At 56.3% G+C, this 13,253-nt stretch overlaps 1 protein-coding gene across 1 annotated transcript; it reads right to left on the reverse strand.

Moving 5' to 3' along the window:
* Positions 1 to 211: 211 nt before the first annotated feature.
* Positions 212 to 10,195, reverse strand: Pofut2 (protein O-fucosyltransferase 2). The gene is made up of 9 exons (XM_003463156.5): positions 10,013 to 10,195; positions 8,968 to 9,218; positions 7,345 to 7,489; positions 6,541 to 6,651; positions 4,433 to 4,499; positions 3,486 to 3,611; positions 2,368 to 2,548; positions 2,088 to 2,211; positions 212 to 1,126 (listed from the first exon to the last, which is right to left on the reverse strand). Exons 1-9 carry the CDS (start codon positions 10,141 to 10,143, stop codon positions 973 to 975), a joined length of 1,290 nt encoding a protein of 429 aa, XP_003463204.1. The 5' UTR covers positions 10,144 to 10,195; the 3' UTR covers positions 212 to 972.
* Between the last annotated feature and the right edge of the window lie 3,058 nt (positions 10,196 to 13,253).

Here is a 13,253-nt window from a genome sequence, read left to right on the forward strand (position 1 = left end):
GAGCATCAGCCCTCCCCTGGTAGCCTGACTGCCATGTGCTTCTAGGCATCCTGCCGTCACCCATCTTGCCACATAACAGTGACATCACCCTCCCCATTGAGTGCCAGCAGTTCATTCTTCTTACAAGGAGGGACACAATATGGCCCTGAATGCCTGTGTTAAGTTCCCAGCCCACAGAGTTCTACGTGTGAGAAAGGCATTATTTCTAGGATGACAGCTTTCTACAAAATTTATTTTATTAATTGAATGTACAAATGGAAAAGAATAAATATGTGATCACTGCGTCTGACACCACTTGGCGGCCATGCCAGTGGCTGGGAGGGGACAGGAGGATTTGCCAGCTCTGCACAAGGGAAGGGTAGGTACCACTGTCACCAGTGGACAGGGAAGTGGCTGTGCAGCATGTGACACCACGGTGAAGTCCTGTGGGGGCATGGGTGACTGCAGGCCCGAGGCTGCCCTGGCCTTACCCACTCTATCTGTAGTGGTCTGCAGTATCCCCTCAGTGGCAGTGTGAAGACTGGAGAGGAGTCCTGTGAAATGGGACAAAGAGCTACTGGATGGAGCAGCTTATCTCTGACGTGGCCTCTGAAGTTGGCGTGACTGTCACTTCTCACTTCTTACTTCTTGGCAGTTAATGGCGGGCCTGGAAGCTCACTGTGTGTGAGAACTGTGTTTCCCATGTGGACAGAGGAGGGTGTGATAAGCCTATCACTCACTCTCCCGGTGCTTGGCGAGTACAGGGTGGGCAAATCTCACCCTAGCAGACAACAGCTACACACTCCGACGTTGCCTGCAACTCTGTAGCCACCTGAGAGGATGGCCACTGTCATGCTGTCCTCGTCCTGCCAGCAGTGGGCCGAGAGGCTGCTGCATTTTGTGGTTGGCACACTGGTGAGATGTGACCTCAGCCACAGGATGAGCTGGACCCAGGCACCGCTGACATGTCATGCTCCCGGGCTCTTGGCGCCCTCAGTATGTGATCTTCCAGTGGGTGGGCTGCTCACATGCTTTCTCCTCATCACCACAAAACCGGTTGTACGTGGTCTTGGGATCAAATCCCAAGATTTCTCTTTCCTCATGAATCCGGAAGGAAAACGTGGAGACTGATGTGCCAATAAAAAACCTGCAGCGCAACATAAGAGTTCTAGAGTTACACAGGCCCAGCAGTTCTGGAGCATCGCAAGGTGGGGAGGGCCTCTGACACCTGCACCCTGGTGGCTCTACCAGCACCTGCATCCTGCCTCCACTGCTACTGCAGGGTACAGATGGACAGACGCATGCTGGGCCAGTGGAGAGCTCTGCACCAGGTCCTTAGGCTCTATGGTGGTGCAAGCCAGGCCGCTCTGACCTTGTGTGTACTGGTCCCCACCTCTGGTGGCATCAGGGACCAATCAACCTGAGATGTCTGCAGTGTAGCAGTGGATGGAGCTGTGGGTGCCCTTATGCTGAGTGATACCTCACATGGATGCCGGGGCTTTGTGAAGACCCTGAGGGAAGAGGGAAAATGAGAGCTCTGAATTCCCCAGGGCAGCATCCAGGCCAGTGGACACTGCTGGCCACTGTGCACCACAGCAGCCTGAAGGGTATGTACCTACGGCCTGCCTCCCTGGCAGGCCATTGAGGGCTGCACTAGTGCCTCAGTGCCCACAAGTGACAGCCAGCAGAGCCTTCCTCAGGCTGTGACTGAGGAGTAGCACATACACATAATCTGTGCATGCCCCGGCAGTGACCACACTCGCCCTCTGAGTTTGCATCTGACTTGAACCTGCCAGTCCTGGCCGTGGTCTCCCACAGTCACTGGAGTTGGGCTTTCCTGTGAGAACCTGAAACCCCAGCACAGGTTTCTGTGCTCCCAGGTGTGTGTTCAGGAGACCAGCCACATCAGAGACTGGTGACTGCTGGGGCAGGCCTCAGGGGTAACGGGAAGGTGACAGGAGAGGAAAGGCCTAAGCTGAACACTGTAAGCAAAACAATGAACCCATGACCAGTGACGAAACTAGCAAAATACATGTGGAGATGAAGTCTGTGTTACTCATGGGCACCCTGTGAAAGTGGCTCCCCAAGCAAGAGGAAAGGGTCAGCACCTGGCATGTGCGCAAATCCACTGATCGATGATGGCGATGCCCCCATCCTTGTATAGCTCCAGCTCCTCCCAGGTGGGCTCAAACCTCACCATCTCAGGCAGCAGCCTCTTCAGCTCTTCCTGTTCTGCAGGGCAGAGGAGGGCACTGATGCAGGGGCCTGGGGTGCAGACTGACACATGGGCGTGTCCGGGCAAGGTCCACTGCCTGTGATTCTGGCAGCGAGCCAAGAGGTGAGGTCTGCCAAAGGGACAAAGCAGAGTCACTGTTCAAAGCCCCCTACCCTTCCTGATGGCATCCGTGGCCACAAACACTCTGGGCAGCTGGTGCGCTGTCATGAGGCTGCGGATCTTCCGGGCAGCACCCTCCAGGCTGGGCACGTCCTCCCTGTGGCCCCAGATGAAGTCCTTCCTCCGAAGGTGGACAGCAAGGTATGGGCCTCCCAGTGAGGAGCCCAGCTTGACCTAGCAAAAGACAAAAGCAAGAGCTGCTGCACCCTGGAATCTCACAGTGGGAAGGAATGAGTGTTCCTCATGGCATCCTCCAATGCCTCCCCTCCAGAATATGGGTGGGGTTGGGGTGGGGTGGGGTGGACAGAGCACTTCCCCAAAGAAGTGGTTAACTGTCACACATCCTATTGTCTGAGTGAGATAAAAACTATAAATAGAACTAGGTGGGGATGCCTTTTATCTAGGGCTTGATTCCCAGTAAGGACCATCCAAGCACAGCACTAGGATTACTGCAGCAGTGCCCTCTGTGTACATACATTCCAGAGAACACAGAGTCTGCTATGAAACACTAGCACCAGGCACCAGGAGTGATGACAGCATCACTGTGCAACTACACCATGGGGAAACAGACTTCCCAGAAGTAGTGAGAATCAGTCCTAAAAAACTTAAAAGAATGTCGCTTGACCCAACAGTGCTGCTGCTGCTCTCCACAACCTTTCCCACTCCATCTGTCAAAAGGAACAGAGTAACTCCGACCACCACCCATCCTTGACATCAGCTTGTCTGTTTTTTAAAATCTCACTGAATGGGGCTGGAGATTTAGCTCAGTGGCATAAGCACCTGCCTTGTAAGCAGGCAGTCGTGGGTTCAATCTCCGATACTGATAAAAAGGAAAAAGACAAAAAATAAAAACAAAAAATAAATAAATAAATAAAATCTCCCTGAATGCTGAGAACCCTCCAGGCTTGGGGCCTGTGCTACCATCCTCTCTCTACTTGAGAGCGTTGTGTGACAGGCTTAGAGAATCGGGGTGCCCAGGCACTCATGGAGGCCTGTCACTACCTGGATTTGCATCTGGGACAAGTGAAGCATCCCTGAGAGGCAAAGGATAATGTACCAGACATATGCTGGCCTCTCAGGGCTTTTGGACCTGCAGAGAGAGAACATGTACCTTCAGCTTTGTCCAGTCCTCCTCCGTGGGAATGGCATCTGCAGTGTCACTGGAGTTGAGGAACTTATTCCGGAACTCGTCTCCTGCTACCCGCAGATGCTTGGCAAACACCATACTCCGCCGGGTCTGCAGAACAGGGTGCAGCTGAGCACTGTGTGCCTTTGCAAACAGGCATGTGGGCCACCGCCCCATGTAGTGCCACCTGGACCATCTGCACAGAGGCTGGCCACAAGGACAAGGCTGCTTGGCCCTCCCAGCTGGGTTTCTTAGTCTCTCCCTGCCTGTTTAGTTCCAGGCTGGACACCACCCTGAGCTCCTCCTACAGCCTCTGAGCAGCACTGCCGCCTGGGGCCAGGAATGGCTCCACGTAGGACTGTGTCAAGCAGCGCTAACCCACCCAGGATTATTTACAGGGCCCCTTGACAGCCTGTGTGCCACCCTCCACCACAGGTCTGCCTGCCCCCAGTGTCAAGCTTTGTCTTGGCCAAATTCAGCACCTCCTTTCCAAACCAGACATCTACTTCATAAGGCTGCTCTGGCCAAACCAATCACTCAGCTGTCACGGAGGGCACACCGCCCAGTACATAGCCCACCTGGCCCCACTAAAGAGGGATAAGCAGAAAACGCTAGACTTTCCACTGATGGAGCAAGAAGAGGAGAGGAGGGGACAGCTCCAGAGCTGGCTGGCACTCAGCAGGCAAGAGCCATTGTGTCTTTGAGACCCTGAGCCCAAAATGAGGTCTGCTCCATCCTGCACAGCTGCCCACAGAGAACCTCTGCTCCCCAGAAGGGAAGATGCAGCTCAATGCCCAGCCTAGGACTCCCGAGGGCTCTGTCACTTCAGCCTTGGTAGAAGGAAGAGCTGCTATTTCAGACTTCCAGCAATGGCACACGTCCACACAGCAAATGGGAACAGAGGAGAAAGGCAGCCCTGAAAAAATACTCACATCCCAGTATTCTTTTCCTCCGTAGTGGTCGTGAAGGAGGTTTTCGGCTCTGTCTAACATCACAGACCTGGAAGAGTTTAAGGACTGTCACAGGTAAATGGATTCTATCTGCTGCTCTGTGAGCCCTGCAAGGAGAACCTGGGGCCAGGTAAACCTGAAAGTCTTATCTGCAGAGGACTGAAGCAGGTATGCCTGTGCAAATTGGGGAAACTGAGAGGCAGTGGAGGGACAGAAAGAGAAACAAACTGAGCAGAACACATATGATAAGGGAGTTCGTCCAGGAATACATAGATGGTTCCACATTAGAAAAGCTCCACTGATATTACAATGAGAGACAGTGCAACAGAACCACAGGGCATAATAGCTCATGCCTTCACCCATGACTGGACCACCTCTGCACAGTGATACGGTCTCCTTCTTCCAGGCATACATCTTGGGCTCACTAGCCCCCTGCTTCCAGTGAGTCCTCCTTCCAGCCTTCACTCTTAGCACCAGTAAGTTTTAGTACTCAGCACAAAAGCTGGAACCTGACCGAACAGTGGTGGCGAGCCCTTGGCATGTGTGTTGCAGTGGGCAGGCAAAGATGTATGCACCAGCACAAGTGAGCTTCCAAGGTCTGGAAGGGACTCCATGCCTTCTGCATAGCCCCCTGCCTGCCTACCATGGCTGCCTTTGAGCTATGCACATGTAAACCCAGCCGTGACCACTTTCTGTGTTTTACCCAGCTCTGTAGCCTACGCCCCCTTGCTAACACAGTGACAGTGGGCTTCTCGGCTGGTAACACTTCACTCTGGAGCGTGACAGTCTCCCTCGTCTCTGCTGAGAGTGCTGGGTGTCTGGCTGGGTTCCATGAAGATGGTGGGCCATGTCGGTGTACACGCAGCGTGTGCAGGAGGATGACAGCAGTGTTTCCAGCTTTGTCCCTACACGGGCCAGGCATGTTCCATGCGTGCTGCCAGGAGTCACCTCCCCTACCAAGTCACGGCCTGCCTTTGGCTCACTTAGTTGCAGGCTGCCTGCCCTTTGCTTCTGACCTTGAAGAGCTTTGTCTACACTGGACAGCGTCCCTTGCTGACCTAAAGCTGGCTCCTCCTTTAGAAGCTGGCTCTTCTTTCATTGGCTGCAAATCCTCCATGTAACATAACTGAGGTGGTGGTCTTAAAGGCTATGGTGCTATCCTGTGAGAGCTGCAGGGCTGCGGTCCTCCACCCACCATGGGGCTTTCTAAGACCATGGGGTGGACAGTGACCCACCACAGCCCTTCCTGGCCCTGTTGCCCAGCAGAGGTGCTGTCCCCAGCCTTCCTTCTGCTACCGCTCCATCCAGGTTGAGCTCCACCCCAACCTGGAAGCACAAGTCAGAAAATGGAACAGCAACTGTGTGTGTCCCACAGCTCCAGAGCTGGCCCGAGGTTCATTGCCCAGTATCAGAAAAAACAAAACAAAACTGGTTTTGGGCAATGGGAAGGCCTGCTGCAGGGACTCCAGGGAGAGTGGCCTGGGACTCTACCTGCAGGGGCTTCTAACTGCAGGGGCCTCAGTTCCCACAGGCACTCAGGGCCTGCAACAAATCCAAGAGACGCAGACAGCACTTAGATGTCATCCAGACTGCAGTTGCACAGACTCCAGGTTCCCTTGGGGCTGCACTGCCACTCAGTGGCAAGTGAGAGGAACTGCCCTCCCCTGCTGTGGCTATGCAGTTAGGGAACATTGTGACTCCCAGGCCTGAGAGCTAAGTAGTAGTGGGCTTTTCCAAGCTGCCTGGGTGCTCAGGAGAGCAGAGGCCAACACTCAAGCCAGTGACCTTCACTCTTCCTGCATTTGGCCTCAGCCCTCTTGCTGGGCACCTCTTTGCTCTGCTCCTGGGCTGCTCTCCCTGCCTGCATCTGGCTAGCCCCAGAACCCCAATCATCTCAAGGAGGATGTGGTGGGGGCTGGTGTGAATCCTGTGTCTACCACCTGGTACTGAGGTTCAGCCAGTATCCCAGGGAGCCCTGACAAGGACGGGGCTGTGCCCATGCCCACAGCTGGCCAGGCCCTGGCTCATGGCCACCTCCAGCTCCTCGGATTTTCTGTAGCCAGGGAAGGGACACAGCCCAGGGGACTCACCGAGCTGAAGTGTTCTTCAGCAGCACGGGAGCTACAACAGACGCTGAGCCTTGGACAGAGAGGCAGGAGACGTTCAAGCCCCGGGTTTCTTCATAGCCCCAGAACCAGCCCCTGGAAGAGGAAATCCAGTCTCCTTGAGGTCACACTCATAGGAGGAAAAGTGAGCTCAGACACTGCTGCTTTCTCCAGGAGCAGCTCCCATGCACAGCAACATGAACATACCATGCCTAGATGGGGACGCTGCAAGATGACCCAGGAGCCAAGGGAGAGCAGGGTGTAAGCTCAGCCCATGCCTCAGCGCCTGTGGAAAGGCACCTCTCTGCCTTGGATCAGCTCATCCCCAAGTGCTGCGCACTGAGGAAGGCAGGACACAGCTTTCCCTATGGAGGTCAACTGAGGACACAGCCTCAGGTGGCAACTGGCATGCTGTGCTAAGACCACAAACCTCATGCCCCACACAAGTGCACTAAGAAAGGCAGTGAAGCCAAGGATGGTGGCACATCCCTCTAAGCCCAGCTACCTGGGAGGCTGAGCCAGGAGAGCCACAGGTTGGACTTAGTGAGACACTGTCTCAAAAGCTCAAAAGGGTTGGGGCTACAGCTCAGTGGTAGAGCACTGGCCCAGCAAGCACAAGGCCTTGGGTTCAATCCCTAGCGCTGCAAAGTAAAAGGGGTAGGGGGTGAGTGTGCCTTGGACAGAGGTCTCTAAAACAGACCAAATGCCCTCCCACCTGTGACACAGCTTGGGCTTTGGGATGGCGAGCAATGTGAGTGGTGTTTGGGGATCCTGCGCCCACAGTGCTACCTGTAGTACTCGTGCTTGTCCTGGGAGTAGAGTGGAGGGTCAATGCAGGGCCGTGCATCCACCTTCTCCTCCCAGGTTCCCTCCTTCCAGCCTTCTGCGTAACCCTGCAGGACGTACACCTGGTCGATGAAGGGCCCGCCAGACTCTAGAGAAGAGCAGAAGAGCACTGTAACAGTGACCACCAGAGCCGCCACGCTGTCTCACAATCTCTCACAAGGACTAGGAGTTGACACCATCAGCATGCGGGCCCTGGAGGCGGCAGGGGCTCATGGAGACAGCTGTGGTCTCTGCCCAGGCCCCTCCTTGGTGCCCTCTGCGCCTCCCATGCTCAGTGCCTGGCCTCACTCCTCTGCTGAGCCCCTCCCTCCTCTGCTCCTGGGCTGCTCTCCTGCACTTTTGCCCAATGCCCAGTGGCCCGCACATTCCCTGCTGACCACTGCTGAGAGATCACCTCCAAGAAGGCCCCTTCCCCACTGCTTCCACCCACACTGCAAGAGCTGCCTGCCACATCTGCGTGCCAGCCCAGACCTTCCAGAGAAGCAGTGAACAGAGTCAGTTCTGAGAATCACAGCTAGTGAGATTCAGGACCAGTTGTGGGGCCATGGGCCCAAGAACACCCTCCTCCCCCCTCCATTGCAAGTGCCATCCCATGTGGCCACCTGAACCCAGCAGAAGCCCAGCTGGCTTAAGACAGGCTAGGAGGAAGTTAGGGTCTGCCTGGGGAGTCTGTAGACTGTTTCCCCTTGTACTCCAGGTGGAAGGATGAGAGGGCAAGAGGAAAGGCGGCCTGGTCACTTCCAGGCACCATACACTTTCATGGTGAGCCTCAAGATCACCTCTTTGCCACCTTGAGGAAACAGGACCTTGCATGGAGGCAAAGATAGGACAGTTTCGTGGATTCCTAGGACCATGATGAGGCCAAGGTCCGGGTGTTCTCCAAACTGAGGCCTGTCGGCCTACCTACCTGCCTACAGCTCATTTTCCAGCACACACTAGCATATGTAAAAGTTGGTTAAGAGGGGTACATGCCAAGAACAAGCTTCCCGAAGTTCAGGGCTACATCACAGCCCGAGTGAAAACATGGAAGGTACTCTCCCAGCACTTACACTCCCAGTGTTCCAGGAGACAAGAGCTACGGGGCAGCCAGAACCAGAGATGGAAACAACCCTGGAGAGCCCAGGCCCAGAGAGGCAGGGACTCCATGCAATGAGCCATGCACAGCAGCCCCTGCCACAGCCGGCCTCACCAGTGCCTGTGCAGGAGCCTTTCCTGCTCTTTCAGGCCTCCCTCTTACAACCAAAGCCAGTGAGCTCTAAATAGTTTTGTTCTAAGAAAAGCTTTACTCCTGTCAGGAAAACAGAGGCAGCAGCATTGAAGTACTGTTCAGACGCTGTCCCCAGCATGGCACCTCAGCCTTTCAGAATGGTCCTCACGGGGTAGCACCCTAGGCCACTGCTTTCACATCCACCTCTGGCTGAACTGGCTGCTGCCAGAGACCTCAGCCCTATTTGCTGAGAGAAACCCAGGAGGCTGCTGGCGGCCTGGAAAAGAATGACCCCACAGCAGCTGAAGGTGGAACTAGTGGCCAAGCCTCCACCACCTCCGCCACTGCTGGGGCCTCACCTGCAATGAACTGCTCATACTCGATGACTGGGATGTTCCTGTTGAGACTCGGAAGGTCGAAAAACTCAGACCAGGGGATCCGGACCTGGTGGATGTCGGGGCTCTGCCAGTGATAGAGGCGGCCCCAGGGGGGCAGGACGAGCACCCACTCCTCAGTCTTCAGTAGGGTCTTCAGCAGGGAGGCCACACGGATATAGACATCCCTGCGCAGGTTGAAGCCTTCTGGGGGGTTGACGTCGTACAGCAGGTACCTGCCCAGAGCAGACATGTTTCCTAAGTGCCAGGTCCTGCACAGGACCCTGGCTTCACTCAGGGTTCTGCACCTGCCACCACTGTTTCTGGTTTCTACAGTCAGACAGCTGCCTGTGTTTCTTTGTGGCAATTATTTGCAGAGTTGCCAAGTTCAACCAGCAGGCATCCAAAGGCCAACAACTGTAATGCCAATGGGAACTCAGACCCACTGTCCCTAAGGTCCTCCAAGTGCTGGTCTAAGGACTCCTCTGGACAGTCTCAGGGCCCGAAGGGCAGCGATTTCTGTGTTAAACCTACTGCGTCAGGAGTTACAACTAGAAATCCTTTTTTTAAAAATTCAGTTAAAAATAACGCATTCCATGTTAACAAAGTTAAACGTTTTTACATCAACAAAAGATGTTTCAAAATATGCAGTGAAATGCCTGATAGTAGTCCTAATTTTTGCAGCTTTCTGTGGGGTTTGGCACTAGCAGGATTTAAATCCTGCGGGCAGTCAACTGCGACATTATGGGTCAGTGTCCTGGAGACCGGGCCAGGATCCAAGAACTCGGGGTCTCTGACACCCGGAATCAGGCCGACTCCGCAGTGGTCCTCCAGGTCTTCCCTGCCGCAGCCGCCCTCGGTATCCGCGGCGGCTCGGGCAGGTCGGTCTGGTCTGCGCCAGGACTCCTAACTGCCCAGGCGGGTGGGGACTGCGGCCAGGAAGGCCAGAGTTTCATCCGTCGACCCCAGCACCTGAGACTCTACCGGCTGACCCTGGCCCCAGCGCGCGCGGACCCAGGGACGCGCTTACCGTCTGCGGGACGCTGCTCCCAACAGGATGTCAGTGGCGGACTGGCCGGGCCAGAACTCCTCGCCTGAGGCCCAGATTAGCGGCCAGGACACCGCCTGCAGCAGCAGACAGAGGACGACCAGCGCCGCCATGGCCCCGCGGCCACGCAATTCCGGCGCTCCACCCCTGTCCCGGAAGCGCGCGCTTGTGCAGCCCAGTGGAGCGCGTTGCCTGTAGCCACGGCAACGCAGGTAGGCTGCGTCCCGCGCCTGCGCTGTCCTCAGGCTTTCCGGTTCCTGCACCTCCTGGCGCCAGCTCTGGCCGCCCCCGAATTTAGGATAAAGGACGGATTAAAGGGCAGTGCGGGTAGGGGGTGCGGGCGGGGCTGCGCGGTTCTGGGTAACCCGCCAGAGAGGCGTCGCCCAGGGGTGCCTGTCACCCAGAGAGAATCTCCTCCTTCCTCCTACCTTCTTAGAGAATGGTGTCGGCGGCGTGGGGAGGGTTTTCTTGTGTGTTTGATTTGGGCTGCGGGCGCCAGCCGGCTCACTTGTCCTTAGACACGGATCCCCAGCGCAGACGTCTGACCCCCACGTGATGCCAACCTCCGCTCGACCTGTTAGGCGGGCAGGCTGCTGGGGACTGCAAAGGATGCTCCAAGGAGCTTGCTCAGGGCAGTCGCCCTCCACACCGTGAACACCTATGACGGCGTCTCACACGCCTTGTGCGGCCTAGTCCGGGTCCCCGCGCGAGGACTGCAGCTGCTGGTCCCCACTCGCGAGACACTGTGCTTCTGGTCAGGACACAGGAAGGCGGGGGTGGAACACAGTTTTTGTAAGGAGAAAAACTATGCCTGCTGCAACCCATCATCCGGTGCTCTGCATATACCTGAGACCTGGAGATCGCCCTTCCCTTCCTGGGGACAGGACTTGAGGGCCTTGCTAACTGCACCAGCCCCTCCTCCAGTCCTTAGGTGCGTAGCCCCTGTCAGGCACTTGGACTGAATGCTCACAGCTTAGGCCTTCCTGCTGCACTGAGGGGCTGGGGGCCCTCTGCATGTGGCTGGTGTACAGTTTTGGGGCTTGAGCTTGCCCAGACCCTGAGCACAGAGCACTTCCGGAGCGTCCTCCCTTCAGGGCTCTCCCTCGGGGAGCCAGGGCACATGCACGGCCAGCTGCCTGGCTTGACTGTGTTGATTGCCACCTGGCAGCAGGGGGAGGCATCAAGATTTCTGGAAATGGATTCTTGCTTCCTTTGGAGGTTGGAACCCAGAAGCTGGAGATTGAACCCAGAAGCTCTGCACTGAGCTATATCCTAGCCTTTTTAAGTTTCCTTTTTTTTTAAAGACAGGGTTTTGCTAAGTTGCTAAATTGCCCAGGTTGGGCTTGAGGCGATCCTCCTGCCTCAGTTTTCAGAGTGGTGTGATCACAAGCATGCACCAGCATGTCCAGCATGTCCACTCTTGTAAGAAGACCTGAGTGTGCTGGGCTGAGAGATGCACTATTTCTATTGCCTGGTGCTAGTGCACTGGCCTTGCCTGACAGAAGCCAGCCAAGGAGAGCCCCAAACCAGGAGTCAGCCTGACCACAGGACTGCAGCACCCAACATGGCACCAGCCTCCATCCCCACCCAGCTCTACCCAGGGTCCACCCCTCCCTTGAGCAGATGCTTGGCTTACAGCGGGGTGGCCACAGTGTTTACTCCTGATGGGTGGAGGTCAAGGGGAGTCCACTAGGGGTGGCCTGGTTTCAGGCAGACTGTGCCTCTGCCCTGGCCCTTCAGCCACTGCTTCTGGGATTCTCCATGGGGAGGTACCTCGGGTCCCTCTAGGCTTTGGGGAGTTGGCCACTGATCCCCAGGTTGTGGCCATGGCAAGACTGCCTTGAGAGGGATGTCTGAGTCACTCATCAAGAGACAGTGCCCACAGGGTACCTGTGAGCCTGCAATGCCCCAACCCCCAGCACTGGGGTGACTCTGGGAAAGGCTCCCCTGATGCCACCACAAGAGGGCAGAAGGAGGCTTTTCTCCCGCTCAGCCAAGCTGCTTTGGGCCTAGGGAGCGTGAGAGAGAACCTATGTGGACATGCGCACATGTATGCATGCCTGTGCCTAGAGCCCAGCACAGCCTTGGCCTCCATGCCACTGCGTGCCACCTGCCCCAGTCTCTGAGAACAAGAACCCCTGAGACCCAGGCAGGAGAGACCCACCCAGCCCCACTGGGCTCTAGGGTGTCATCTGTGGGAACCAAGGTCAGCACCAGGCACCTCACCCACCCTGAACAAGCAGAGCCCTGAATGTAGGGCCTTGGGTACTGGGACAGCCAGGCATGTCCTAAGAAGCAAGGATTCTGGAACCCGGCCCCAGGGCACAGGGCTACAGCATGGGGTCCTTTTCAGCAAGGAGACAGGTGGAGGGGTTCGGTGCCAGAGGACAGCTTTGCTTGTTTCCATCCCCACGTCAGAATCGGGTCCACACATACAGTTGTGGTGGCCTCAAGTGAGGGATGGGCGGGTGGGGACACATGGGCTGTCTCAGGTCAGCGCAGAAAGGTGACAGGGTTGAGAGGTAGCTTGATGCAGCAGATACCACACTAGAGTCACAAGGAGGTGGGGGCTTCACAAGCACTTGGCACAGAAAATGGTGCTGGCAGAGGTGGTGGGACAGTGGGAGCCCGGAGGGTGTGGATGGGCCGCATGCTCTGGGTCAGGGACCCTGGGGTGGTAGCCATCGGGGGCACCAGCACAGTGGACATAGCCCCTGTGACCCTGCTTCTTCATCCACTGCCTCTGAGACTAAGATCAGGCACTGGAATTCCTGAGTCTACTCTGGATGCCCTTGTGCCCCATGGCCTGTGAGCAGGAAAGCTGTGCTTTGTTTCTGAAAGTTACAGGGAGAGGATGGCTTGGGAGTCAGTGGCAGGCCAGGAGCTCCTGTCTGCAGGACTTGTGACTGGAACAGCCAGCTGCCAGGACAGCCTGGTCACTCCCCAGCTAAGAAGGTGCCACAGAGCAGACTACCTGGTGACCAAGGGACTGTCAGATGAGGGCTGGTGGGAGGCTGGGTCAGGCTGGCACCCATGCAGCTGCTCTGGATCCAGGCATCCTCAACCTGACCTCCTGGGGCCAGAAGGGGCCCTTCCACAGGTGCAGAAGGACACTATGAGGCCTGAGGTGTAGCAACCCAGCTGTTTTCTGGCTGTTTGTTCCCAGCTATGTCCTGAAGTAGAGGCCTCAGGTCAGTTAGTGAAAATGAGAACAGGTGCCCAT

The sequence above is a fragment of the Cavia porcellus genome, unplaced genomic scaffold (assembly GCF_034190915.1).
Source record: "Cavia porcellus strain 051 isolate PalLab524CR breed Dunkin Hartley unplaced genomic scaffold, mCavPor4.1 scaffold_15, whole genome shotgun sequence".
Classification (NCBI taxonomy): Eukaryota; Metazoa; Chordata; class Mammalia; order Rodentia; family Caviidae; genus Cavia; species Cavia porcellus.